General features: G+C 60.4%; 9 protein-coding genes across 9 annotated transcripts; 6 read left to right on the plus strand and 3 right to left on the minus strand.

Annotated features, from left to right (window-relative positions):
• Window positions 1-955: 955 nt before the first annotated feature.
• Window positions 956-3,605, plus strand: HRG_11636 (transcription factor btf3; the record flags this gene model as incomplete). Its single annotated transcript, XM_044870106.1, has 6 exons — window positions 956-1,451; window positions 1,500-2,044; window positions 2,125-2,260; window positions 2,315-2,511; window positions 2,565-2,705; window positions 2,760-3,605. 6 exons carry the CDS (start codon window positions 956-958, stop codon window positions 3,603-3,605), a joined length of 2,361 nt encoding a protein of 786 aa, XP_044715003.1.
• An 838-nt stretch (window positions 3,606-4,443) lies between these two features.
• On the plus strand, window positions 4,444-6,280 carry HRG_11637 (aldehyde dehydrogenase family domain-containing protein; the record flags this gene model as incomplete). Its single annotated transcript, XM_044870107.1, has 3 exons — window positions 4,444-4,560; window positions 4,622-4,729; window positions 4,787-6,280. The coding sequence occupies 3 exons, from the start codon at window positions 4,444-4,446 to the stop codon at window positions 6,278-6,280; spliced, it is 1,719 nt and encodes a 572-aa protein (XP_044715004.1).
• Window positions 6,281-7,962: 1,682 nt separating this feature from the next.
• Window positions 7,963-8,974, plus strand: HRG_11638 (helix-loop-helix DNA-binding domain-containing protein; the record flags this gene model as incomplete). The annotated part of the gene is made up of 4 exons (XM_044870108.1): window positions 7,963-8,087; window positions 8,145-8,370; window positions 8,438-8,765; window positions 8,832-8,974. 4 exons carry the CDS (start codon window positions 7,963-7,965, stop codon window positions 8,972-8,974), a joined length of 822 nt encoding a protein of 273 aa, XP_044715005.1.
• Window positions 8,975-9,689: 715 nt separating this feature from the next.
• Window positions 9,690-10,982, minus strand: HRG_11639 (per1-like family domain-containing protein; the record flags this gene model as incomplete). Its single annotated transcript, XM_044870109.1, has 4 exons — window positions 9,690-9,747; window positions 9,835-10,594; window positions 10,715-10,763; window positions 10,854-10,982. 4 exons carry the CDS (start codon window positions 10,980-10,982, stop codon window positions 9,690-9,692), a joined length of 996 nt encoding a protein of 331 aa, XP_044715006.1.
• A 973-nt stretch (window positions 10,983-11,955) lies between these two features.
• Window positions 11,956-14,623, plus strand: HRG_11640 (kinase; the record flags this gene model as incomplete). Its single annotated transcript, XM_044870110.1, has 3 exons — window positions 11,956-13,752; window positions 13,820-13,999; window positions 14,051-14,623. The coding sequence occupies 3 exons, from the start codon at window positions 11,956-11,958 to the stop codon at window positions 14,621-14,623; spliced, it is 2,550 nt and encodes an 849-aa protein (XP_044715007.1).
• Window positions 14,624-15,162: 539 nt separating this feature from the next.
• HRG_11641 (ribosomal prokaryotic l21 protein) lies at window positions 15,163-15,933 on the minus strand (the record flags this gene model as incomplete). The annotated part of the gene is made up of 1 exon (XM_044870111.1): window positions 15,163-15,933. The coding sequence occupies one exon, from the start codon at window positions 15,931-15,933 to the stop codon at window positions 15,163-15,165; it is 771 nt and encodes a 256-aa protein (XP_044715008.1).
• A 546-nt stretch (window positions 15,934-16,479) lies between these two features.
• On the plus strand, window positions 16,480-17,082 carry HRG_11642 (ribosomal protein s8e domain-containing protein; the record flags this gene model as incomplete). Its single annotated transcript, XM_044870112.1, has 1 exon — window positions 16,480-17,082. The coding sequence occupies one exon, from the start codon at window positions 16,480-16,482 to the stop codon at window positions 17,080-17,082; it is 603 nt and encodes a 200-aa protein (XP_044715009.1).
• Window positions 17,083-17,967: 885 nt separating this feature from the next.
• HRG_11643 (ribosomal protein l11 methyltransferase (PrmA) domain-containing protein) lies at window positions 17,968-19,461 on the plus strand (the record flags this gene model as incomplete). The annotated part of the gene is made up of 6 exons (XM_044870113.1): window positions 17,968-18,050; window positions 18,118-18,131; window positions 18,220-18,239; window positions 18,404-18,513; window positions 18,590-18,921; window positions 18,983-19,461. The coding sequence occupies 6 exons, from the start codon at window positions 17,968-17,970 to the stop codon at window positions 19,459-19,461; spliced, it is 1,038 nt and encodes a 345-aa protein (XP_044715010.1).
• Window positions 19,462-20,387: 926 nt separating this feature from the next.
• HRG_11644 (phosphoglucomutase/phosphomannomutase, alpha/beta/alpha domain I) lies at window positions 20,388-22,061 on the minus strand (the record flags this gene model as incomplete). Its single annotated transcript, XM_044870114.1, has 2 exons — window positions 20,388-21,245; window positions 21,303-22,061. The coding sequence occupies 2 exons, from the start codon at window positions 22,059-22,061 to the stop codon at window positions 20,388-20,390; spliced, it is 1,617 nt and encodes a 538-aa protein (XP_044715011.1).
• Window positions 22,062-24,686: the final 2,625 nt, after the last annotated feature.

A 24,686-nucleotide genomic window follows, 5' to 3' on the forward strand; every position in this document is an offset into this window, starting at 1 on the left:
TAGAATGTGACTTTGGAGTCCGGACACCAGAGCGATCAGGGCCCGCCAATTTAATCAAGACATATGATCCATTCGTCATATCCGAACACAAACACAACACGTCGGTAGGTGCCAAGACCCAGGCACCTTTGGCACCTACCCTGGAGCCCCGGCCGATGCCGAGTGCGGGAGAGGTCCCCCCCACCAGACGTCATTTGCTCGTCCTCGTTGTCGTCCGTTATCGCCTGGCCCAGGCTCGGCCACGTGAGCCAGTGTAGCGGCAACGGTCCACTCTGCGGGTGCTGGACTTGGCGAGGGCATCGCAAGCTCCGAGTACGTCGTCATGGCCCTTCCCTGTGCAAAGTACTCGGGACATGTCACCTTTCAGAGGACAGTACCTACAGTACACACCTACCTTTCACACCTACAGTACAATGGGCTGCACTCTACTGTAGGTATAATGCGGGGGAGCGAGTGTGGATTGCCGCGCATCCTTATTCTTTCGTCTCATTACCAACGCTTATCATCTCCCCCCGGCCAACCCTTTATCGTCGTGCCATCGCCATTGGCCGACGCAACGGGAGCAAAGATGGCCACCCCTGTCAGCCGGGAGCTCGTCATTCCCGCTGCTCCAACCTCCAACGAGAGCTCCCGCAGCCCCCCACAGGCTGCTGCAATCTTCCCGCCTCCCTTCCCCTTCTCGCTCCCTCGTCATCTGTACATCCAGCACACGCCGAATCGCGCGAAGCACAAAGTATCGGCCTGTCTTGGACGCTGTTGATCACTCCCCCCTTGCCCCCCTGCCTTTGGGCTCCCCACCGCCCGGCTCGGCTCAGAGTCGCCCTTCCGGCCTCGGCCTCGGGAACGCGTCTGTTCGCCTCGGCGCCGTTCAAGCCTCCCACCGGACGCGCGCCGACTTCTGCGCCGGCCCCCCTTGCAACCCGCGTGGCTGTCCGAACGCGCCCGACCCTCCAGCATGGCGTCCCAGGATGACGACAAAAGCCACCCGCAGGTCCGACATGAGACTGAGCGCAACCCCTACTCGTCCGCCAGCCGCTGGCGCCACCAGGAGTCTTCGTCCTTTCACCGCCATGCCGGCCAGGAGCACGGCCAAGCTCGCGAGCCCGTCACCACCGGGACGACGGCCCCCCTTGCCAGCTTCCTCAACTCGAACCGCGCCGAGGCTGATGGTGACGACGCCAACGCCGCCGGCCAGCACCAGCCCATCAACGTTGCCGCGGGGCCGGGCCAGCTGGACGATGGGCGTGGCCAGGCCGTTGCGCCAGACGGCAAGGACATTGTCTGCGGCCCGTTGCTCAACTACCGCCGCATGGACGAGGCCCGATGGTACGGAAGCGTGCTCATCGTCGCCAAGGGAGGCGGCCATCAAGTCCTCTACCAACCCTCTCTCATCTTGAAAAGGGTCGGCCAGGCACGGCAGCTTGCCTCTGCGCCCGCGCACGGGACTGGCGGTGCCGACGATACCAACGGAGCCAACGGCCGGCATGGCGGCCATCAAGCCGACCAGAGCACCCAATTCGAGTCGCGGCGCCTCTACTCGGACCCTCGAGTCACCTTCTGGGCATTTGACATTGCCGTGCCGCTCGAGCCCGACGAGATCAAGTACGAGTATCACGTCCCCGGCATGCGCATCTCCAGCGAGCACAAACCCCGTGTCAACGCCTTCTTCGTCCCCGCCGCCGACGAGTCCATGCGACTCATGTTCCACTCGTGCAACGGCTTCAGCGTCGGCACCGACGAGGACGCCTACAGCGGCGCTCCGCTCTGGAACGACGTCATGAGGAAGCACGCGCACGCGCCCTTCCACGTCATGATTGGCGGCGGCGACCAAATCTACAACGACGGCATCAGGGTCGACGGCCCGTTGCGTGCATGGACTGAGATCGCCAACCCCAAGAAGCGGAGAGATTACCCGTTCCCGGAGACGCTGCGCGCCGAATGCGACGACTACTACCTCCAGAACTACATTCGATGGTACGACTCGAAGCCATTTGCCATTGCCAACGGCCAGATACCCCAGCTCAACATCTGGGACGACCACGACGTGAGTCTGCAAGCTGACCGTGAAAGACGGCAGCTGCCGTCTCCTCCATGGAGCCCCCCATTGACCGACTTCCCTGGCAGATTATCGACGGCTTCGGCTCGTACGTCGACCACTTCATGCGCTGCGATGTCTTCCGCGGAATCGGTGGCACCGCGCACAAGTACTACATGCTCTTCCAGCAACATATGGCGCCGCCGCCGTCCACATATACGTCTGGTGAGTATGAGCACTGCTGTAGTGATCTCTATAGACTAGCGCTGACCCGGCAAGACTACCTCGACTCGGATGGCGAGGCTCCGGGCCCGGATCCGCAGCAGCTCATCGACACCTTTGTGGCCGAGCCGAGACCGGACCAGCAGTACATTGTTGGAACGGAGCCGGGACCCTATGTTGCGGAGCACTCGTACAACATCTACTCGCGACTCGGCGCTCGCGTCGCCCTCGTTGGCATCGATGCGCGAACCGAGGTAAGCACTCCCACGACCTGACCTGCAGGCTTGGCGGCTAAGATGAAAAACAGCGCACGCGACACCAGGTCAACTACCCCGAGACGTACGACCTCATCTTCAAGAGGCTGCGCAGTGAGTTGGGCGCGGCTGCAAGCTCTCGGCGGCCCATCAAGCACCTGATACTACTCCTCGGCATCCCTATTGCGTACCCGGTAAGGTCCTCTGTGGCCGAGACGACATTGGCGTCCGCTAACAAAGTGGTACAGCGCCTGACCTGGCTCGAGAACGTGCTGCGCAGCCCGATCATCGGGCCGGTCAAGTTCCTGCACCGCCGCTTTGGCCTGGGCGGCGGGCTCTTCAACCACTTTGACGGCAGCGTCGACCTCCTCGACGATCTCGACGATCACTACACGGCCAGGACCCACAAGACGGAGCGGGCAGAGCTCATGTTGCAGCTGCAGGACATTGCCACCGAGTTCTCCGTCCGCGTCACCATCTTGGGGGGCGATGTGCACCTAGCCGCCCTGGGCCGCTTCTACTCGAATCCCAAGCTCAAGGTGCCGGTCGAGGAGGACAACCGATACATGGCCAACATCATCTCATCGGCCATTGTCAACAAACCCCCTCCCCAGGCGGTCGCCAACCTCCTTGCGAGGAGGAACAAGATCCACCACTTGAACCACGACACGGACGAGACGCTCCTCGACTTTTTCGACAAGGACCCGGGCGATGCGAACAAGACGGCCAACCACAACAAGTGCACAATGCCGAGCCGCAACTTTGCCACGCTGACGGAGAACTCGCCCACCGCCCCGGTAGTGCAGGCCAATGGCGACGCACCGGCAGCAAGCCAAGACGGCGCACTCGAGACGTTCCTCGGACGAAACGGCCATTCTCAGCTGCACAAGGGCGAGGTCGGCGCCGGCACCAAGCACAAGGCGGCCTCGAGTGAGACTCACGGCCGCGGGAACGATGGCAGCCTCGATATTTGCATCAATGTCGAGATCAACCAGCACGACCCCGAAGGCAAGACGCAAGGGTACGGATTGACGGTTCCAGCGTTGCGGTGCGAGACGCGGGCTTCATCAACCACGTCGGCTACGTCTCGATAGGCAAGCCTGCTGCTAGACGGTGGTGAAGCAGTCGGGGGGTTGGGGGGATTCTGGCTCTCGTGCCGAGCGAATGACGGGTGCCATCCGGCAAGCGACGACGCGACTGTGGATCTGAAGGATTAAGCCTACGAGAGTAGGTACGCTTATTATGACTCTGGCTCATGGTAGCCCCGAGCGGTCCGGCTTGGCCGTTGAGGGACGACGAGAGGGAGGGCTTCCCAGGGGTTGTTAATACCGGATCGTATACCTGAGGAGTGGTGGTTTCGTCATGTTGGCTGGATATTTGCCCTTTTCATGGTTAGAGATACCGGGTGCGATTTTTGTATGATTCTGTTGACCATGGCCATGCCGAGACGAGTTGGATGATTTTGTTGTCGTCGTGGAAGCGTCAAGACGAGGCGGGGAATCCCGATGATCGAATGTTCGTTGTTTGCCCTGTGAGAAAAGGTATCAATACTGTGCAGATTTGGGAAGTTGGAGACAGGGCGCGTCGCTTGCTGTCGGCTCGGTGAGGGACGAGGTGAGTGGGCGCCGAAGTCGGCGTGGATGACGGCCCCAGCTTCGTGATGGATGCAGCCTATTAGGGCCTATTAGGTAATTGAAGGGAGTGGGGGCAGGGTCTCGCCCCCGCCGGACTGCCAGTTGAACCGTCGAAAGCCGAAGAGGGCCTGTGGGGATGCCCCGGCAGTCTCAATTCCTCGTACACTCGGAGGGTATATCAGCATTGAGCCCGAGACCCTCTTGCAAAGGACCAATTCCCGAGCTCGTACGGCTGCAGAGAGACGAAAGCAACACCAAAGAGGCACACTTGAATAGTTCAACCAAGCCCAAGCAAGCCATGCAGTCGGCCGTCTTCAACAGAGCGGGCCTTCGCTGCGCCAGCCAGGCCTCCCAGCGCATGGGCATGGGCACGCTCGCCACCTTCAAGACGCCCAAGGTGGCCAACGAGCCCAACGTGAGTCTCGCCCGGCCCTCGGGTGCGGCCCTGGACTGACACAGACACCCGTCGACCACAGCACCACTATGCCAAGGGCAGCGCCCAGCGGCAGGGCCTGACGGCGGCCATCGAGAAGCTCCAGCAGAAGCTGCCCCTCGAGGTGCCCGTCGTGGTCGGGGGCATCGAGGTACCGTCTTGCCGCGCCCCCGTCTGCCTCTCCCCGCAACGCTGACGCCGTGTCCAGGTCAAGACGTCGTCCCTGTCGCACCAGCTCAACCCCTCGGACCACGCCGCCAAGGTCGCCTCGTATTACACGGCGACGCCCGGCGACGTGACGCGGGCCATCGAGGCGGCGCTCGCGGCCAAGCCGGCGTGGGAGTCGCTCCCCTTTGCCGACCGCGCCGCCGTCTTCCTCAAGGCGGCTGACCTCATCTCGGGCAAGTACCGCTACGACATCATGGCCGCCACGGTGCTGGGCCAGGGCAAGAACGCGTGGCAGGCCGAGATTGACGCCGCCGCCGAGCTGGCCGACTTTTTCCGCTTCAACGTCCACTACGCCGAGGAGCTCATGAGCCAGCAGCCCGAGCACAACGCCCCCGGCGTCTGGAACCGCCTCGAGTACCGCCCGCTCGAGGGCTTCGTCTACGCCGTCAGCCCCTTCAACTTCACCGCCATTGCCGGCAACCTGCCCGGCGCCCCGGCCCTCATGGGCAACGTGGTCGTCTGGAAGCCCAGCGACTTTGCCATTGCGTCCAACTGGCTGGTCTACAACATCCTGCTCGAGGCGGGCCTGCCCCGGGACGTGATCCAGTTCGTGCCCGGCAACCCCGAGGAGATCACCAAGGTTGCTCTTGGCCACCGCGACTTTGCCGCGCTGCACTACACGGGCAGCACGGCCGTCTTCCGCAAGCTGTACGGGGCCATCGGCGAGGGCGTCGCCGAGGGCCGGTACAAGTCGTACCCGCGCATTGTGGGCGAGACGGGCGGCAAGAACTTCCACCTGATCCACCCGTCGGCCGACATTGACAACGCGGCCATCCACACGGTGCGCGGGGCGTTTGAGTTCCAGGGTCAAAAGTGCAGCGCCACGTCGCGCGTCTACGCGCCCAAGTCGGCGTGGCCCGCGTTCAAGGAGAGGCTGGTGGCCGAGACGAAGAAGCTGACGGTGGGCCAGCCGTGGGACCACTCGCACTTCCTCGGCCCCGTGATCCACGCGGCCTCATTCAAGAAGCTGTCCGGGGCCATTGACGAGGCCAAGGGCGACAAGGAGATGGAGCTGCTGACGGGGGGCACGTACGACTCGTCGCGGGGCTACTTTGTGCAGCCGACCATCTACCAGACGACCAACCCGGGGCACCGGTTCCTGTCGACCGAGTTCTTTGGGCCGATCCTGACCGTGTACGTGTACGACGACGCGGGGCCCGAGGGCTTCGGCAAGGCGTGCGAGCTGGTGGACGGAACGTCCGAGTACGGGCTGACGGGGGCCGTGTTCGCGACGGACCGGCAGGCGATCCGGTTCGCCGAGGAGCGGCTGCGCAACGCGGCGGGCAACTTTTACATCAACTGCAAGAGCACGGGGGCCGTCGTCGGGCAGCAGGCGTTTGGCGGGGCGAGGGCCAGCGGCACCGACGACAAGGCGGGCAGCGCCAACCTGCTGACGCGCTTTGTGAACATGCGGGCCGTCAAGGAGGAGTTTAACGTGACGACTCAGGTTGCGTACCCGAGCAACGAGGTCTAGGGCCTTTGCCTGACGAAGCCGCTGCTGCTGCTGCTCGTTGGAAACACGCCATGGGGGCTTATGCTTTGTAGGTTCAACTGTGTAAACACGGCTTGTAGGAGCCTTGACCCGCCTTTTGTCTGTGCCTGCCGGCTAGTTGTCGATGCAACGGCGATGAGCAGGGGGGAAGAAGACAAAGGTGCGAAGCAGGCATGCAAGTCAGAAAATAATGACGATGGCCTCCGTAGATGCAAGCGGCGGATCATGCTCTACGGCCATGATGCCTGTGCATTACCACGATGCGATGCCACTCCAGCCAACCGTTCGTCACCCTTTGCACTGCTGCCCTCTGCCGGCTTGTCAAATGGCTCTCTAATTTATCTGCGCTCCCCAAGATGCTGCTTCTCCACAGCCAGACAGGACGCCCACATGGGCAAATGCGGCCTCGTGATTCGCCCGGCCGCCATGGCGAGCACGCGACCTTTTCTTCTCTCCATGATGCTTGGACAATGCGGCAGGCCCCAGCCATTGGCTGGTGAAAGGGGAAGGGGGGGAGAGCACATGCCGAAGAAGAAGAGGCTTTTCTTTCTCTCCTTGTTCATTTTAATCCTGACTTTTGCATTTTGCAGACGGTTGACCCTTAATTATTCGGTGGGCTGGCTTCGTCTTATTCTCCGCATTGGCTTTCCTAGACAGGTCGGGACGAGATGGATATTAAATCGGGAATTTAATGCGATTAAACAAGAATTTTAGAGAGCATGTATGCCATGCATGTCTCGCCTCCCCCCCTCCCCAATCGTGCCTTCCTTGCCTCGTCTTGCCTGTCTTGGGTAACGTGCCGCAGCCCGTCGTGACTACCTTGATGTACTGTATATCCCCGGTCTCGTCCTCTTCCATTCTCTCTCCTCTTCCATCTGTTCCTCGTCAATGCCGCCCTCGGTAGGCTCATGCGACTACATCCCACCCGAGGAATCAGCGCCCTCGTGAAGCGAAGCGAGCCTATCCGCCATTCCCAGTACCTCGGGTTCCTTGGAGTTCTCCACAGACGCGATAGCAACACCCATGCCGTTGCTGCGACATTGCCTGCATCCATCCATCCCACACTCAACAGTTCGGCCTCGCTTCTCCCTCCCCAGCCCGACATTTCCAAAAACGAAGACAACGAATGGGCCGCTCCAACCATCCCAAACAAGACGAGACTCCGGGACCGCTCAACTCCACTGCTTGCTACCCGTGTTCCATCCGCCAGCCACAAACTTTCGGCCAGCAGCGCCGAGACGGTCGTGCCCCGAGTCTTCCATTTTCGTCATCTCGGTCCACGACGAGAGCCCGCTCATACGGCCCAACGGCCCACTCAACCCAATCTCAACCTCGTGCCCCCAAAGCGGCACCAGGTCGTCCGACTGACTGCCTACAAAACGCTGCCGACTGCCTCCAGAGACCTGCCGTGTCCTGTCATCCGGGCACGAACCGTCCCTCTTGCTCCCCGGACCAGCCACGCTCTCTTCGCTATGCCGCGTCCGGCTTTCCCTCCGACCCCGGGCTCGTCCACTGACATCACAGGCAAGGACGGACTTCAGCAATCTCCGGCCCTCCATCTCCCCTTTGAGCTGCCGCCCCCCGCGATATATGATGCTTCGCGCCGCTCTTCCCTAGACGCAAACAGCTCATCAGCCACTCGCCCTCTGATCGTCTCGCACTCCATGCGGCCTGTCGAGACTGCCAGGCCGCGCCGCCCATCAGCTGCCAGGGGGCATAGGGAGGCTTCCTTTGCTCTCCCGCCCCCTCCCACCAGATCGAGAAAGATCATCCAAATGAACCCTCGACAGCAAGCAGAGGGACACATTGGCTCCTCCAAAAAGACCCCTGATATGTCTGCCGGCAGAGGGGCAGCGACCGCAGCCAAGGCGGCTGCCAGCGCCACAGGGACCGACAAAGGAAAGAAGAAGCAGCCCAACTCTACGAGTGCGGCGGGCCGCAAGATTGCGAGAAAAACCGCCCACAGCTTGATTGAGAGGAGAAGGCGCAGTAAGATGAACGAAGAGTTTGCCGTGCTTAAAGGCATGATCCCGGCATGCACGGGAGAGATGCACAAGCTGGCCATTCTACAGGTTTTTCACCTCCACCATTCCCTGTGGGCAACTCTCTCTCCAATCGAGGCTGACTTGGGGTTGACAGGCCTCTATTGACTACGTGCGCTATTTGGAGGATTGTGTGGACAAGCTCAAGGCCCAGTACGACGAGGATCAGGACCGCGGAGATTCGACTCATGACCCTCTGCCCCCTATCCGCGACTTTCACCCTACCTTGCGCGAGGACCCAGCGGTCGGTGAAGCTGAAATGACGGACTCGGACATGGCGTCGCCAGAACTGGCAGACAACCACGACAGACACAGCCAGCCTTCCATCTCGCCAGCTCTGCTCGCGCAGGACCATCATCATCGACGATTCTCGCACTTTTTCACCTCGACGGACCTCGGACACTACGGCTACAGCAGCTCGGCAGGCACTTCGCCGGCTTTCGGACCGCAGCGTCCTGGTTATCATGTCCTGGGTATGGCTTCGGCTTCAGAATCAACACTTACAAGCCCGATTCTACTTCAAAACGATTTCGACCATGAAGCCTCGGCGGCGCTTTTGATGCTCAACAAAGATAGACGGGGCCCGCCCGCCCGTGGACGGGGCCTGTCGGTGCGCGATCTGCTCACCACTTGATGATCGATGGGACACGACGCGGAAAATCTTGTTTTCAACCCAAGAGCGCGATCGCACGTCGCCCGATTTCAACGATCCTGCGCGGCACCAGCGTCATCGCGCGCATGGTGTCGTCCCTGCCGAGCATCTCTCCGATGGGCATCGGGACGACGAGTTCGCCGACTGCCTGCGGGCGCCACGGGTCGTAATCCGTCATGAAGGCGATGCTCCCCCAACCAAGCTTGGCCGCGATGCGGCAGAGGGCATGGGGAGAGAAGGTGAGGAGAAGGATGGCCAAGGACTGGTTAAAGTTCGGTCTTGCGCCTCTCGCCCTGATTCACCACGGGGCGAGATACTGAGGGGTCGTGCATACTGGACGCCAATCGTTCATGTGATGAAAGGGGCGTCATGTTGTAGTCAGGTGCGTACGGCTCCGGACAGAGCTGCTGGAAGGAGCGTGGCAAGTGTTTGGTAGAAAGTGATGCCTGCGAGCGCGAGCGTCTGGGCATTAGTCCCGGCGAAGAATGAGAGATGGCTCAGCTCAAACACCGAAACTTTTGACCGTTGGCGACGTGCAAAACAAAACCGCCGTAGACATGCGTAGGAAGTCTCCGAGAGACGGGAGAACTTGCCGACGGACCAGCCGTTAAGCACATTGCGTGTGTATGTAACTATTGGATGTACGTATTGAGAATACATTACAGTGAAGGGGAAGCCAGGGGGCTGGCTAATACAGCTATGCCTTTAGCCGCTCCGTTCCGGCGAGGTCTGCTCGGGAGTCCTTAACGAGGAAGCTGTGTCGAGTTAGCATAATGTTTTCCTTTTCCGCGCCCCCTTGTCGTGTCTGGTTGGGCCCGGAAACAAATGACGGAGAAACTCACTTGTACCACAGAATGGTGGGACCGATGGTCAAGAGGTGCCACAGGCTGTGGGCGTCGATGCAGCCGAGCCAGGGGGGGAAGTCGAAGAGCTCCATGCTCATGGCAAATGTGACCCAGGCGACGACGAGGCCGGGCCAGGTGGCCCACGAGCGGCGCGACTTGCGGTAGCGGTCGTAGCTGAACCAGCTCCAGAGGATGTTCTGGACGATGCCGGCGGCGACGTTTGCGGCCATGTTGTAGGTGTAGTCCCAGCGGACGCCCTTGAGGTAGGCGACGTGGGCGAGGTAGAGGAGGGCGCAGAGGAGGGACCAGAGGCGCAGGAGGGAGCGGCGGCGGGGGCTGGGGCGGTCGAGGCGGAAGATGCGGATGGGGGAGTAGTACATGCCGTAGAGGACGCTGGCGCCGGCAGCGAAGTAGTCGAGCTGCTCGGTGAGGGGGAAGTCGCGGGTGTGGAAGAGGGCGCTGAAGACCCAGCTGGTGATGCCGATGCGCGCGAGCCACTCGTACCAGGGGCGGAGCGGGTAGCTGGCGGGGACGGAGGCGCGGACCTTGCGCAGGCCGTCCCAATGCGCCCAGAGGTTTCCGAGGGAGAAGAGGACGGAGAAGGGCTCCTGCATGCCGAGGAAGCGGTAGAAGGGCCACTTTCCGTGGAACTGGACAATGGGGCGGGCGTCGGCCACGCGCGCGGCGGTCACGATGTGCTGGCAGGTGTAGTCGCATTCGGACGCGCAGTTCCAGAGGAGCAGGCGGCGGCGGAGGGCTGTCATGGACCAATGTTAGGTAGAGTCGGGGGAAAGAGAGCAATAGACGATGGTGGTTCTTGTCGGCAGTCCCTGCTGGGTGGGCGGACGAGGAAGAGGATGGGAGGGATCGGACGCACGGATGGGGGTCTGTTCCTTGCCAGGGGCACAGTTTTCGGCTCTGCAGACCTGCGCAAGTCAAGAAATGTCAGCTCTCGTCGACGGGGGATGTTGAGAGGGAGAAGGGTGTTGAAGCAAAGCGCCGAGGGGGTTATGCACCTCGAGGCATTTCCTGAACTCGGCAGACCGATCGCCGACGGAGGCGCTCGCCGCGCCGCAGAGGGCCAGCGCGACGAGCGTCAGGACGAGGACGCGCGCCCAGGACCTCCCCGAGTGCGAGGGAGGCATTGCGCCGGCATCGACGGATGGAGAGAGGAGGGAGACGAGGAGGGGCGGCAATCGAGCGAGGCTGGGCACTTGGAGGTGTGTGCTCGCGCGCAATGGCGCCAAAGAAAGGGAATCAGAAAACGCAGATGAGGCTCCTGGGGCGAAGGGAAGAATGGGAAGAATGGAGGAAAGGTCGGCGACGGTTGGGAATGGAGCTCGGAGGAGACAAACTGGGCGGTGGTGCCCCGGATTTCGGAGGGGTGTGGGAGTAGGTAAGTTGGTAAGGTAAGTTGCTGACTCCGTGTTTGGGCAAAAGTACTAATAAAGCACCTGTCAGGCAGGGCTGTAAGTTACGGAATGCCTTTCCATCAGAGGACACCCGGCGGCACGTGCAGATGGGTTTGCTTGCTTCCCTACCCAGTACAGTAGGTACAGTAATTAATAACTTAATTATACCTACGAGTAATTCCTTGTGGCCTGCAAGTGGTCTGAAACGAATGGCGTGTAAAAAGAAACACACAACGCACTTGGGGACAACGCAAACGACAACAACGCAGCCTCGAACCTCGTCATGAGCCGGACAATAAAGGCCATTGCATGCTACAGACTAAGTTAACTATGTGTGCTCATGAATGGATACAAGGTAATGAATTATAATTGCTTATGCAGACCACCCAGCAGCTCCAGCATTCATCGCCATGCCCAGCAGCTCCAGCACCCGTTGCCCGGGACAACCCGCCGCGCTCTGATTGGCCCGCTGCGCTTCGTGCACTAACAGCCAAAATAAGCCCGCCGCTCCCTCGACGATGCCAATTCATCATCCCTTGGACGCGGCCCATCGCCCGACATCTCGACGCCCCCTGGACCATGGCCGCAATCGACGCGTAAAGCTTTCATTCTTTACTCACGCCCTCCTCGCAGCATCTTTGCTCCTCCAGCGAGACAGCCAGCGGCCCAACCTCACGCTTACTCGACGCGTCCAGACCTTTCCCCCATGGCCACCGTCTCGCCCACCCCGGCGGCCGCCGGCCCCGTTCGAAGGGCGTCGCAGCGACAGCAGACCTTGAGGCGCCTACCTTCGCGGACGAACCTCGCCAGGAGCGGGAACCAGCTTCTCTCCTCCGCCGCCCGCCCCACGCCCTCCAGCAACAACAGCAGCCAGCAGCAGCAATACCACGACGACAGCTCCGAGGATGAGATCCCTGTGCCTATGAAGCTCAGCGCCCTCACAAAGGCCCTGCTCAACGACGGTGCCCCCGACGCCGTCGACAGGCCGTCCTCGCCCCCGCGGACACGACGCCGTACCAGCCAACTAAGCGCGTCGGGAGCGGCGCCCTCGCACGACCAGCGACACTCGAGGGCCGCCAGCGCCCAGCCTCCCGACGCCAGCAGAGCCTCCAGGCCCCCGAGCAGCGAAGCCAGCCCCGTCAGGAAGCGCGTCGTGCGACTCAGCAACACGCCCCAAAGCCTGGGTCAGATGCAGCCCTCCAAGAGGCGCTCGACCTCGACGTCTCGCGCCAGTGGTGCGCAGCGTCCGGCGCGCCCGTCGAGCCGCGCTGGTGCCCGGGACACGTCGGCCGACGGGAGGTCCGACTCGCAGCAAGATCAGCGGCCCGACGTCAACACTCCTGCCCGGGCCGAGCGCGTCGTGCGCATCGTCTCCGGATCCTCTGGCAACCGTGGCCGAGTTGCCTCTGCGGCGCCGTCGTCCGGGCGATCGAACTGGGACCGCTCAGCTGCCGACCGGTCCGCACTCGAGGTCGACTCGGAGCAGCCCGAGCCCCCCGAGACGGTCGGCCGCAACTCCGCCAATGCCAGCCACGGCAGCGTCTCCCGCTATCCGTCGACGAGAAGCCGCAGCGACGACAACGCCAACCTACAGAGCTCGATGCGTGTCAAGCGCGTCGGCAAGATTCCCGGCAGCTTCCTCAGCGGGCCGGCGCGCCGGGGACGAAGACGGCAGAGCGAGGAGGATGCCGAGGTCAACGGCGAAGGCGATCCCATGATGCCAAGCCAGGAGCCCGAGCTCCAGCTCGGCGACCAAGCCCCCGACGCGTCCTACTACGCCGACGGTATTCGCAACTTCAACTCTGGCAGCCCCGTTAGTGGCAACGCCGCTGCCAGAGCCATTCTACGGAGGTATGCCTCGGATGCTGACCTGCACGCGCCAGGGTCTGCCAGGCCGCCGTCCCGGAGCACTCGACCGGATGGTAGGAACGCGGACGAGAGGCGTGAGCCCCTACGAATCGGGATGCCCGCGGCCCTCGACCAAGAGAACCAAGCCCCTGCCAGCTACCGGCGATCGAAAGCCACGTCCGAGCACGTACTCGACAAGGTTTCGCGGCGACCCTTGAGCGTCGAACTGGGCGCTGCGAAGGCCGCTTCGCCAGAGAGAAAGCCGCTCGCCCCCCTCGCGCACAACACGCCGCGCAGGCCCGCTCCGCCGCCGCCGCCGCCCAAAATGTCCGTCCTCGAGGCGGCAACGTCGACGGCGGGGGCGGCGGCGACGACGACGCAGGCCAAGCAGCGGCGCAATGTCCTCCGGGTCAACGGCAAATGCTACACCAGGCTCGACTGCCTCGGCCGCGGCGGCAGCGCCAAGGTGTACCGCGTCACGGCGGAGAACGGGAACATGTTTGCGCTCAAGCGCGTGTCTCTGGAGAATGCCGACGAAACGACCGTCAGGGGCTACAAGGGCGAGATTGACCTGCTCGGGCGGCTGTCCGGCGTCGATCGCGTCATCAAGTTGTTTGACCACGAGATGAACTCGGACAAGCAGGTGCTTACCTTGGTGAGCCATAGCCAACCGACCGTGGAAATGCGGACGTGCGCGCGTGCTAACATCTCGCCTTTGCTAGCTTATGGAGATGGGAGAGCTCGACTTGAACAAGCTCCTGACGTCGCGGCAGAACCCGGAGCAGTCCAAGTTCGACCCCGTGTTTGTACGCTTCTACTGGAAGGAGATGCTCGAGTGTCTGCAGTCGGTCCATCAGTATGACATTGTGCACTCGGACCTGAAGCCCGCCAACTTTGTGCTGGTGAGGGGCCGGCTCAAGCTCATCGACTTTGGCATTGCCAACGCCATCCAGACGGACGAGACGGTCAATGTCCATCGCGAGACGCAGATTGGCACGCCCAACTACATGTCGCCCGAGTCGCTCATGGACGCCAACAACCCCCGCGGCGGACGCCTGCCGGGCCGGCCCAAGCTTATGAAGCTGGGGAAGCCCAGCGACGTCTGGTCGCTGGGCTGCATCCTGTACCAGATGGTCTACGGCCTGCCGCCCTTTGGCCACATTGCCAACCAGATGGCCCGGTGTCAGGCCATCATCAACTGGGACCACCACGTCGAGTTCCCGTCGCGCGCCATGGGCGGCGTGCCGGTGCCACCCTCGCTGCTGCGGACCATGCGGCGGTGCCTCAACCGCGAGCAGCACATGCGGCCCACGTGCGACGAGCTCCTGCACGAGACAGACCCCTTTCTCTACCCCGTCGAGCTGGGCGACACGGCGCTGCCCATCGACGAGGAGCTGCTTGCTAGGATTATCCAGAGCGTCGTCACCAGGTGTCGCGAGCGCATACCCACCGAGGCCGAGAGCATGAGCGTTTGGCCCCAGGCCTACTGGTCCAGCATCAGGAAGGCAATGGCCGGGAGGATGTGAGCGGTTCCCGCCGTAATATCAAAGGGGGGAGAGCAGGCGTTGAGGAACCAGGGCGGAAGAGGAGAAATCGACGATGCATAAGAAGGAAACGAGGCATCTCTTTCCCCCAGGACTCGAGGACAGTGGCTCGCTGTGTTACGCGGTGGTGTTTTTCTCTTCTTTTCTTTTGCAAAAGTTTACAAGGTCTTGAAACCGGCGAGCGAGCATTCGTGTTCTTTGGCTTGGCGCTGAGGAGTTGGATTCTTTGACCTTTTCAAGGCATATACCGTTTAGATATCTTGCGTATGACTGCACGGGACCGTTTCGAGCCCGTCGGTCCGGATGGGAGTCAGCATAGCCTAGCGTTCGGGGTCTGAGTCTCTCAGCACCGTGCGATCCTTAGTTATCAACATCGCTTAGCGTTTTGTTGAACCTGTAATGGGGGCCAGTTTGGACATGGCCTTGTTTTGATGTATTTGTACAGCCAGCTCCGTGCCGGTAATGAAACACAACGTCACTTATGAAGGCTTGACCAACGATACATTCCCCTAGCTTTCCTCCTAAGCAGCCGGTCTTTGGGGAGCCGTCGTCTCCTTTGCCACACTTTCAATATGATGACCCGTGGCTTTGCCCGATTTCTGGACGCGGAGCTCCGATATCCGCAGGATCGTGTAGCGATGCTTGCTCTTGACCCTCTTCACCTTGCGCTGCCTGCGCTTCGTCTTGAGCTTGATGCGCAGGGGCTCCGACTCGGTGCCCAGCACTGTGGCACGGCACTGGAACAGCTCCGGGTCTATATGAGGCGCGCCCTTCATTGTGTAGTCGCGGCTGCCGATGACGCTGGCGCGGTCGAGGCGGAGGACGTCGCCGGGGAGGACGCCGGGAATGCGGAAGGGCAGGCGGACCTGGTCGCCCTCCTGGACGAGGTAGGGGAAGCCGTGGATGTGGACGGTGATGTAGTGGCCCGGCTGGGCGACGAGCAAGGGGAGGAGCTTCTCGACCGAGTTTTCCACCGGCCTGGGCGGCCGGGCGGGATGGCTCTTCTTGAAGGCGAGGGGCCTGACCTGGCTGTCTGTCGGGTTGGCGGCATTCTTCTCGTGCCTTTGCTTCGGCGGCTGCTGATGGACGACGGCCGGCGGGATGGCAGCCTTCCTTTTGGGCTTGTGCTTCTGCGGCTGCGGCTGCGGCTGCTGCTTCGGCACAGGCTCGATGATGGGTGCCGAGGTGTTGAAGGCCCGTTGCTGAACGACGGACAGCGCCAGGGCCGACGCGAGGCGCGACACGACGGGTGCCTTGAGCTGGAGCAGGGGGTGGAGAAGCGCTCTGCTCATCTTGGACCGCGGTGCCCTCGGACCGTGGGCGGAATTGCAGGTTGCGCTGGCAAGACCATGGGATTGAGTCGTCGAGACTACAAAAAGTCGCCATTGGGAGAGATGGACGAGACGGGTCTCGGATTAGCGTGGCGCCGTACCCCGGCCAAGTCACATTACCTAACAAAGTAAGCTAGGTACTCTGTACTTTTTTCCTCACCTCCACTCGCTGCCGAAAAAGAAGTCGACGGCGAAATTTCAGCCATCACCCTGTCGTCCGGCCACAGAGGAATCAGCAAGAGCCCGCCAGGACAATACCGCCAAGATGGTGAGTCTGCATCCCTTTCCGTAATGACCTGGCGACTGGATGCTGACAGACGTTGGGTGCAGCCTCAGAACGAGTACATGGAGAGGTGGCGCAAGCAGCATGGACGCCGCCTCGACCATGAAGAGCGGGCGCGAAAGCGAGAGGCGCGAGAGGGCCACAAGGCGTCCAAGGATGCGCAGAACCTGCGCGGACTGCGGGCCAAGCTGTACCAGAAGAAGCGGCACAATGAGAAAATACAGATGAAGAAGACGATCAAGGCGCACGAGGAGCGCAACGTCAAGACGGCCGACGAAAAGGAGCCGACGACGCCGATGCCGTCGTACCTGCTGGACCGGACGAACCCGTCGACGGCCAAGGCGCTGAGCAGCGCCATCAAGAACAAGCGGGCCGAGAAGGCGGCGCGGTTCAGCGTGCCGCTGCCCAAGGTGCGGGGCATCAGCGAGGAGGAGATGTTCAAGGTGATCAAGACGGGCCGGAAGGTGCAGAAGAAGGCGTGGAAGCGCATGGTGACGAAGCCGACGTTTGTCGGGCAAGACTTTACGCGGCGCAACCCCAAGTACGAGCGCTTCATCCGGCCCATGGGCCTGCGGTACAAAAAGGCAAACGTGACACACCCGGAGCTGGGCGTGACGGTGCAGCTGCCCATCATCAGCGTCAAGAAGAACCCGCAGAACCCGCTGTACACGCAGCTCGGCGTCCTGACCAAGGGCACCGTCATCGAGGTCAACGTCAGCGAGCTGGGGCTGGTGACGGCCGGCGGCAAGGTGGTCTGGGGCCGCTACGCGCAGGTGACCAACAGCCCGGAGAACGAGGGATGCATCAACAGCGTGCTGCTGGTGTGAGGGCGTGGGACTTTGCTATTTCAGATTTGTTCTGGGCGGAAGAGACGGATGGTCGTCGCTCCTTGCATGTACCGGCGTTGGAGGCGTTGGGAATTCGAGTGGACAGAGACGAGAGACTGCTCGGGCTAGACGTTTAGAAAAGGGGGCTTGCCATTGTGTGCGTGGAGACGTTGCTTGTGGTGTCTACAGAAAAACACGTTTGATATGGACTTGATTCGTCTCGGGGCTTGAGCAAGCGGCCCATCTAGAGGGCCCTTGGCTGCATTGCATGGTTTGTGTTGAGAGTCGGCCATCTCATCCTGTGCTAAAATGAACCTGCCCATATATCAAAACAACAACTCCATCAACGTTTTCCCATACTCGGATACATTCTCCCTCCATTTGTTTGTCCCTCCTCGCCGAATCGATCCCTGGAGCCTGGGAGGGGACCAACCGTTAGCGGCGTGGGGCTGCCAGTGGACTCCAACAGGGTCCTACAGAGGGGCTACAGAGGGGCAAGCCACTGTACCTACAGTAACTGGCGCCCCCCGGCAGTCAACAAAACAAGACAGCCAGCGCCAGGGCGGTGACGGCCAGGCCAATAATTTTCTGCCCGACAAAAACCCTGCCCGCCTGCTCCTCTTGTCCCGCCGCCATCGCCGAGACCGTTGGCCATTTTCCTTGTCCGCAGCCCCCGTTTCCCGTTTTGCCTCGAACACGTCCATCGGCACTCGAGATTCTTCGCCTTGCTTGGCATCCCTTCTCTCTTGGCGATATTCTTTTGCTGGTCTTTTTTGAACTCTTGTTCGTCCGCGTCCAGTCACCCCCCACCAAGCCAGGCGCCCTTCCGTTCACCATCGATTACCTCTCCCGTTCTCTTTTATCCCTCCTCTCCCCGGCGCGAGCATGAGCGGCGACAAGATGGAGGTTGAGATGGCGGAGCAGAAGATGAAGTCGCTCGAGCACAGCGAGCAGCACTACTTCAAGAGGTAAAGCCCCCACCCCGGATGCGCCCTGCGCTTCCGCTGCCTGGCCAAGACGATGCTGACCGAATAGCTACGATCACCACGGTAATGAACAATCCATCCCCTCGCTGTCGAGAAAACACTCCCATCTGAGTCCCGGCTAACCAATGACGTTCTGTTACACGGCGAAAAGGCATCCACGAGGAAATGCTGGTAAGCTTTGTTGCCCCTCCCCCGCCTCGAAGACCCCTTCTTCACATCTCAGACACCCCGCGACGGTTTTTTTTTCTGGTCGCGAATGCGCGCGCGCTTGGCGCACTCGTTGCGGCAGGATCTCCTGTACACGCGACTACTGCTAACACGTCTCGGCCACGCAGAAAGATGAAGTGCGCACGAGATCGTACATGAACGCCATTGTCCAGAACAAGCACCTCTTCAAGGACAAGGTTGTCCTCGACGTCGGATGCGGCACTGCCATTCTCTCCATGCAAGTCTCCCGCTGGCCGAACGGCACCCTTCTCTCTCGTCCAAGTGAGAATCCAGGTCTAACAGCGCCGTCGCAGGTTCGCCGTCAAGGCTGGCGCCAAGCACGTCATCGGCGTCGACATGTCGTCCATCATCTTCAAGGCCCGCGAGATCGTCAAGGTCAACGGCATGGCTGACAAGATCACTCTGGTACAGGGCAAGATGGAAGAGGTGCAGCTGCCCTTCCCCAAGGTCGATATCATCATCTCCGAGTGGATGGGCTACTTCCTGCTGTACGAGTCCATGCTCGACACCGTCCTGTACGCCCGTGACAGGTATCTGGAAAAGGACGGCCTGATATTCCCCGACAAGGCCACCGTCTTCTTCGCCGGCATCGAGGATGGTGACTACAAGGAAGAGAAGATCGGATGTAAGGAGACCCCCTCGTCCCGCCATGGGAGCCTCGGCTGACACGATTCTTCCTCGCATAGTCTGGGACAACGTCTACGGCTTTGACTACACGCCCCTCAAGGAGACTGCCCTCTCGGAGCCGCTCGTCGACACCGTCGAGCTCAAGACAGTCGTCACCGACCCCACGCCCGTCCTCACCCTCGACCTCTACTCGTGCACCACGGCTGACCTGGCCTTTACCGTGCCCTTCAAGCTCACCGCCAAGCGCGACGACTTCATCCACGCCCTCGTCTCGTGGTTCGACATCGACTTCACCGCCTGCCACAAGCCCATCCGCTTCTCGACCGGCCCCCACACCAAGTACACCCACTGGAAGCAGACGGTCCTCTACTTCAAGGAGGTCCTCACCGTCCAGCAGGGCGAGGAGGTCCAGTGCACCCTACAGGTCAAGCCCAACGCCAAGAACCGCCGCGACCTCGACATTGAGCTCGACTACGAGCTCGAGACGGGCGACGTGACCCGCACTGCCTCTGGCAAGTGCGACTTCCGCATGTGCTAGACGGATTTAGGAGTTCCTCTCGAGACAGCCGCCCCCAAATGGCTCCTTTCCGCGGCGAATGTTTACCGCGGAGGAGTGGCGAGGGCTGCTGGGGACCGGGAAGGGGTATGATGTGGGTGATTCGACTACGGTTGGGAGAGAGGGAGGGATTTGAGCCGCGCGCCAGATGGCGCACTGATAGATGAGGACCCGGCAAACATAATGCGCGCGGGTGATAAAACCATCAAGGGACGGAAGAAGAGAGGAAAGAAAGTCGAGGCGCGGAAACCGGCATGGCATTGGCATTGGCATGGCGTGGGTGATGCTAATCTTTTTTTTTGTCTCGGTGTGCGTCGGTAAGGGGCGCAAATACCAAAGATTCGTCGTCAGACCGTCATTGACTGCGCAACTACAGTAATCCTGCCCATCCAAACCCTCCTCCTGGTTTCTCTTTGGGACCTGGGAATAACCAAGCGCCAACCACACGACTCGGCCGAGGTAGAGTGTCCAAGGAGACGAAGCTATTTGCCTCTCGGAAACAGGTCGCCGTCTCGCCCCACGAACCATGTGTTCTCTGTCCAGATGCACCTTTTCCCCCGTCCACCCGTCTTTCTCCTCCTTTTGGCCTCCGATTTTTTTCGTCACTTCTCCCTTCTTGATGCACGTTATCCATCGTCAGGCATAACGAAAAGCTGCCCAACAATTTTCGCCGTTTTCTTCTTCATAACCCCAAAGGCCGTCGTCGTCAAGACATAAGAGATTATGGCGATCCCCTTGCTCACGTCTCTTGCTCTTCCCATCCGTACACCCCCTTCTCTCTTCTCAAGGGCCCTAGGACGCCTCATGCTGGTCTAATCGTCATCTTTTTTCTGGGAACCCTAGCCCCCTGAGCCGTTCTCCCGCCGACCCAAACGTGGATCCCAGCGCAGTCAGCAACTCTAGTCGTCCTACGACCCAAATTGCTTCACAAGCTGGGCCACCTTGTTCGCCAGCTCGTCCGCCTCGGACCGGGTCGCCGCCTCGGCGTACACGCGGCACGCGTTTTCGGTGCCGCTGGCGCGAGCAAAGGAGCGGGCCGTCGTATACTTACGCACGACCTGGTCAATCTCGTCCTGCACACCGGGCGGATGGCTGAGGCGGCGCTCGGCGTCGGTAGCCTTGAAGAGGTCCTTGTTACCGACCTCGACACGCACGAGACGGTTGGGCAGGTCCGTGTACGTCATGGCCCAGTCCTTGAGGGTCCAGCCCTTATGGGCGAGAATCACCTCGACCATGAGCATGTCGGTGATGGCGTCGCCGACGGTCTGGTTGACGAGGTCGCCGACGGCCGTCAGGGTCTCGAGCGCATCCTTTTGGGCGGGGGACTGCGGCTCCTTTTCCCGGAAGATGCGCATCGCCTCCTGCGAGAAGACGACGGTGCCGTGGCCGTTGGCCTCGAAGTAGACGCCAATGTCAAACTGGCAGGCCGCGTGATGCAGGTGCTTGACGCCCGTGGGGGTGCAGACGACGGGGAGCTGCAGATGCTTCTCGATGTAGCTTGTGCTCGCGCCGTTGGCGTAGGCGGTCTGGACCACGCCGATGCGAAGGTCATCCTCCAGACCGGCGGAGCGGACAAGGTCGCCGATGAAGGACGCGTTGAGAGACGAGATGCGGTCGCCATCAAGCATGAAAAAGCCCGTGTCGGGGTCGACCCAGTAGTAGATGAGACGATCCGCGTCCCCGTCGAAGGAGCAGCACCGGGCGCTCGGGACCGGCTTAGGGCCCTGGGGCGCTCGCTGCTTGGTCTTGACGTGGTCGGCACCGCACTGCCATTGCCATCGTCAGCGTGCCGGTTTCAAGGACCGCGTGGGCACGGGACTCACCTCGAGGTTGAGGACCTCGGGTCGAAGGACGTCATCGTTGACCACTTTGACGTCGAAGCCTGTGACATCTTTGGGGATAACCTTGAGCAGCTCCGACAGCTTAGGCCCGCCCACACCGTTGGCGCAGTCGACGGTCAGCTGGCCTTGAATCTTCCTGCCCCGCAGGGCTCGGACAAAGGCATCCGAGAATTTTTGGTAGTAGCCGGCCTCGCTGGCATGGCCGTACGACTTGGGGGTGCCCTCGGTGTTTACGCAGCGGGTCAGATAGTGTAGTTGGGGTGTTGTCAGGATCTTGTAGTCGGTGTGGTCGGTGTTTGTGGCGTCCAGGGCATCGGCGAGAGCAGCGACGAGGCGGTGGCCAGAGGGACGAGTGTCGCGGCCATAGACGACTCGGGCGAGAGCGCCGGTGTCGATCTTGAGTTGGGCGGCCAACGCTTTGTAGGTGTCGAGCAGGGCCTGGTCAGAGGGACAGTTGACGAGGTGGGTGGCATAGGCCTCCCACTCCTGCTCGAGCATCTCGCCCATTGGGTCGACAATCTTGACGCCGTTGTCGGCGGCTGGGTTGTGGCTGGCGGTGACCATGACGCCGATGGCCTGGCCGCCAAGCTTGCGGCTGCGAAGGCTGGCGAGGAGGCCGACGCGGAAGGAGACGCCGGGCAGCAAGTCGGCCCTCATGCGAAAGCCGGCCGTGCCGTAGCTGTACGCGTGGCCGGGGGTAATGGGGTGCTTGGCCGAAGCCGCAAGGATTTTGTCGTCCATGGCTGCTGGGTGACGCTGGTTTGTCGGACTCGGCGCAAGGCTGGCTGGCTTGAAGGAGCTCGCGTCGGCAGGCAAAGGCAGTCCCTCCGGAGAGAGGAGAGCTGGTCGATGGGAAGCAAGGAAGGATGAGTAGGGGGAGCTGGTCCAGAGGGTCTTTTATTGGCCCGGATTTGAATCAGCTCAACTCAGCTCAGCTCAGCTCAGCAGCTCAGGCCAGCTTCTGGGTCGGGCTCGGCTCGAATCGGCTAAGCTCGGTGGTCAACGAGCTGCCGATGCTGTCGATACTGGGGGCTCGAAGTGGTAGAATTGGAGAGAGGGGAATAGGACAGAGGAGAGCTGATGAGGCCCAAAAACCGGCAAACAGGCAACAGAGAAGGAGAGGGGGTTTTATATGGAGGGGTAGAAGAGAGGGGAGAGGGCGGGGAGGAGGGGTCGGTAACAATAACAGTGGGAAAAAAAAACAGCCTCGAGTTGGCTTCGCCTCGCCGCGGAAGCATGACGTGAAGGGGAGGGGGCTTATTGTATCTTATTTGTGACTTGGGACACGGACTCGGTCACAGACCAAAAGACGAGGCAGCGTCTGGGCGACACGAGGCTCATCGACCCCGCCAAGCAGCAGCACAAAGTATTTACAAAGTACACACTACGAAGTGCAGTGCAACTCACACATTCAACAGTGATATCTTTCTCACCTCGTCTGGAGGTACTCGTAACTAATTCTTGAGGTAGCTTGACATTGCGAGTACGAATACATACGATGACTTACGAGCGCTGTCAAAAAAGCCTGGCAGGTACAGACGGGTCTAATGCCAATCAGGCAAGGTCCGGAGTTGTGCCGCGAGTACTTCGTATAACAAGTGCACAAGCTGCAGTGCATTAATGCTCACTTCTGTATCCGTCCGTGTTAGCACCAAGTGGAAACTGCGCAAGGGATTGGTTTCAAGGCTCATCAACAAACATCGTTAGATGCTGCCGGCTCACCTACAGTCAAACCCGTCCATCCGTATTCATCATGGCTGACTTGACAGAGCTAACTAGGCAGCTCGCCTTGGGTTTGCCGTCGCGTTGGCTGCTACATGGAGGACCTTGGAACGGATTCCTGACTGGTTGGGCCTTTGATTGACTCGAGGCATCGTCTGTAATGTAGTCATCTCTATATAACCAGGTCGGCCGTTGTGCCCACGTCCTCCATATTCGTAGCTGAAAGCGTGAGCCCTAAAAGGCGATTGCGGAGGGTATCGAGGGGTTTGCAAGGTACTTGGGTGACTTAGATATGTGAAGGCTGCGGCGTTGTCGGTGGAACGGATGGGTCATGCAACATGGTGATGAAGGCAGACGACATGCTTGCCGAGTAAAGATAGATAGACTCGTTATCGTCGGTTGTAAAAAACACCTGAGGCTAATACTTGTCAGCTAGGAGTCAAACGACGCGAAAGAAAGGCAAAGGGGTAACGTACCTTGCCGCCAGATGCCTGCTTCCTTCTTTCCGATCCTACGAGCCACCACCGTGTTTCGGCAAGGGCTATAACGAGCGCTACGACGTAAGGCTCATGCAAGAGCTCATTAGTAGTAAACTTATTGCATTCGAGTCCCCTCAGGGTCAAGCCTGGGTGGTGACGTCGGCGGCCAACATATTGCTTAAAGATTCTCCTCTCTCGCAAGTCAAAAACCTGTCAGTGGTCGATATATGCAGCGACGGGAGGAAGAGGGCCGAAGTCGTAGTTAGGCTCGCTCCGTATAAAGAAGGATTAAACGGGGAAGCAAAATGTTGCGATAGCCCCCGAGGGAGAAGTCAAGACTGGTGCTTCTTAGACAGAGTTAGGCAACGGTGTAACGAGTTTGGATCTGCAGGCTGCTTACACTGACTCTAACGGACTATTAAATGAGCTTAAAAACACACCGCATTGCACTTTCCCGATGACGAGGCCAAGAACCCTGAAAGGACGCGTCAAAACCCCGCTGGATACGCTCACGGTCAGGGTTATCGAGCTCCATAATAACAAGCGGCGCATTTTCAGGGCCAGCAAAGGTGCACTGGAGTAACTCGAGGTGCAGCTTGGTTCACAGCAGAGGTTCGGCGATGATTCGTGATCTGGGGTACCGGCGAGCTCTTTGGTGAATGGAGAGAGCATCGACATGGTCGGTTGCGCGTGTCATTATCGGATACTCGGATTGCTGAGAAGGTGGCGTCTCCATCGCGAAGGGAGCCGCGCGAAGCTGGTCATGACGGAATGGAATGACGGCAGTTGAGGGCCTTGGCTTGAATAGACACTGAAGAGAGAGGGAAGAGCCGGAACTTAACGCCGCCATTCTATTCATACACACGCCCCATTTTAAAAATACGTACGGAGTGCCAAAGTAAGCCCGCTACCCGCCTATCACGAATAGCTATCTTGCGCATTTTAAAGGATTTATTATTGAAGGATTTATTAGGGTTATATAGTACTACGTACCTGAGTATGACTTGACTTGTATAGTATAATTTATTATTAATAATGAAACAAGCGAAATGCGACTTTTGGTGGAAAATAGTGCCGGAAGTGGGGCGTGCCGGAAGCTGGGTGTGCTGACTTACCTCGTCGTATCAATCGGACCTTACTCGTTAGTCAGCATGTCGAGACGCGA

The sequence above is a fragment of the Hirsutella rhossiliensis genome, assembly GCF_020360975.1.
Source record: "Hirsutella rhossiliensis strain HR02 chromosome Unknown scaffold00021, whole genome shotgun sequence".
Classification (NCBI taxonomy): Eukaryota; Fungi; Ascomycota; class Sordariomycetes; order Hypocreales; family Ophiocordycipitaceae; genus Hirsutella; species Hirsutella rhossiliensis.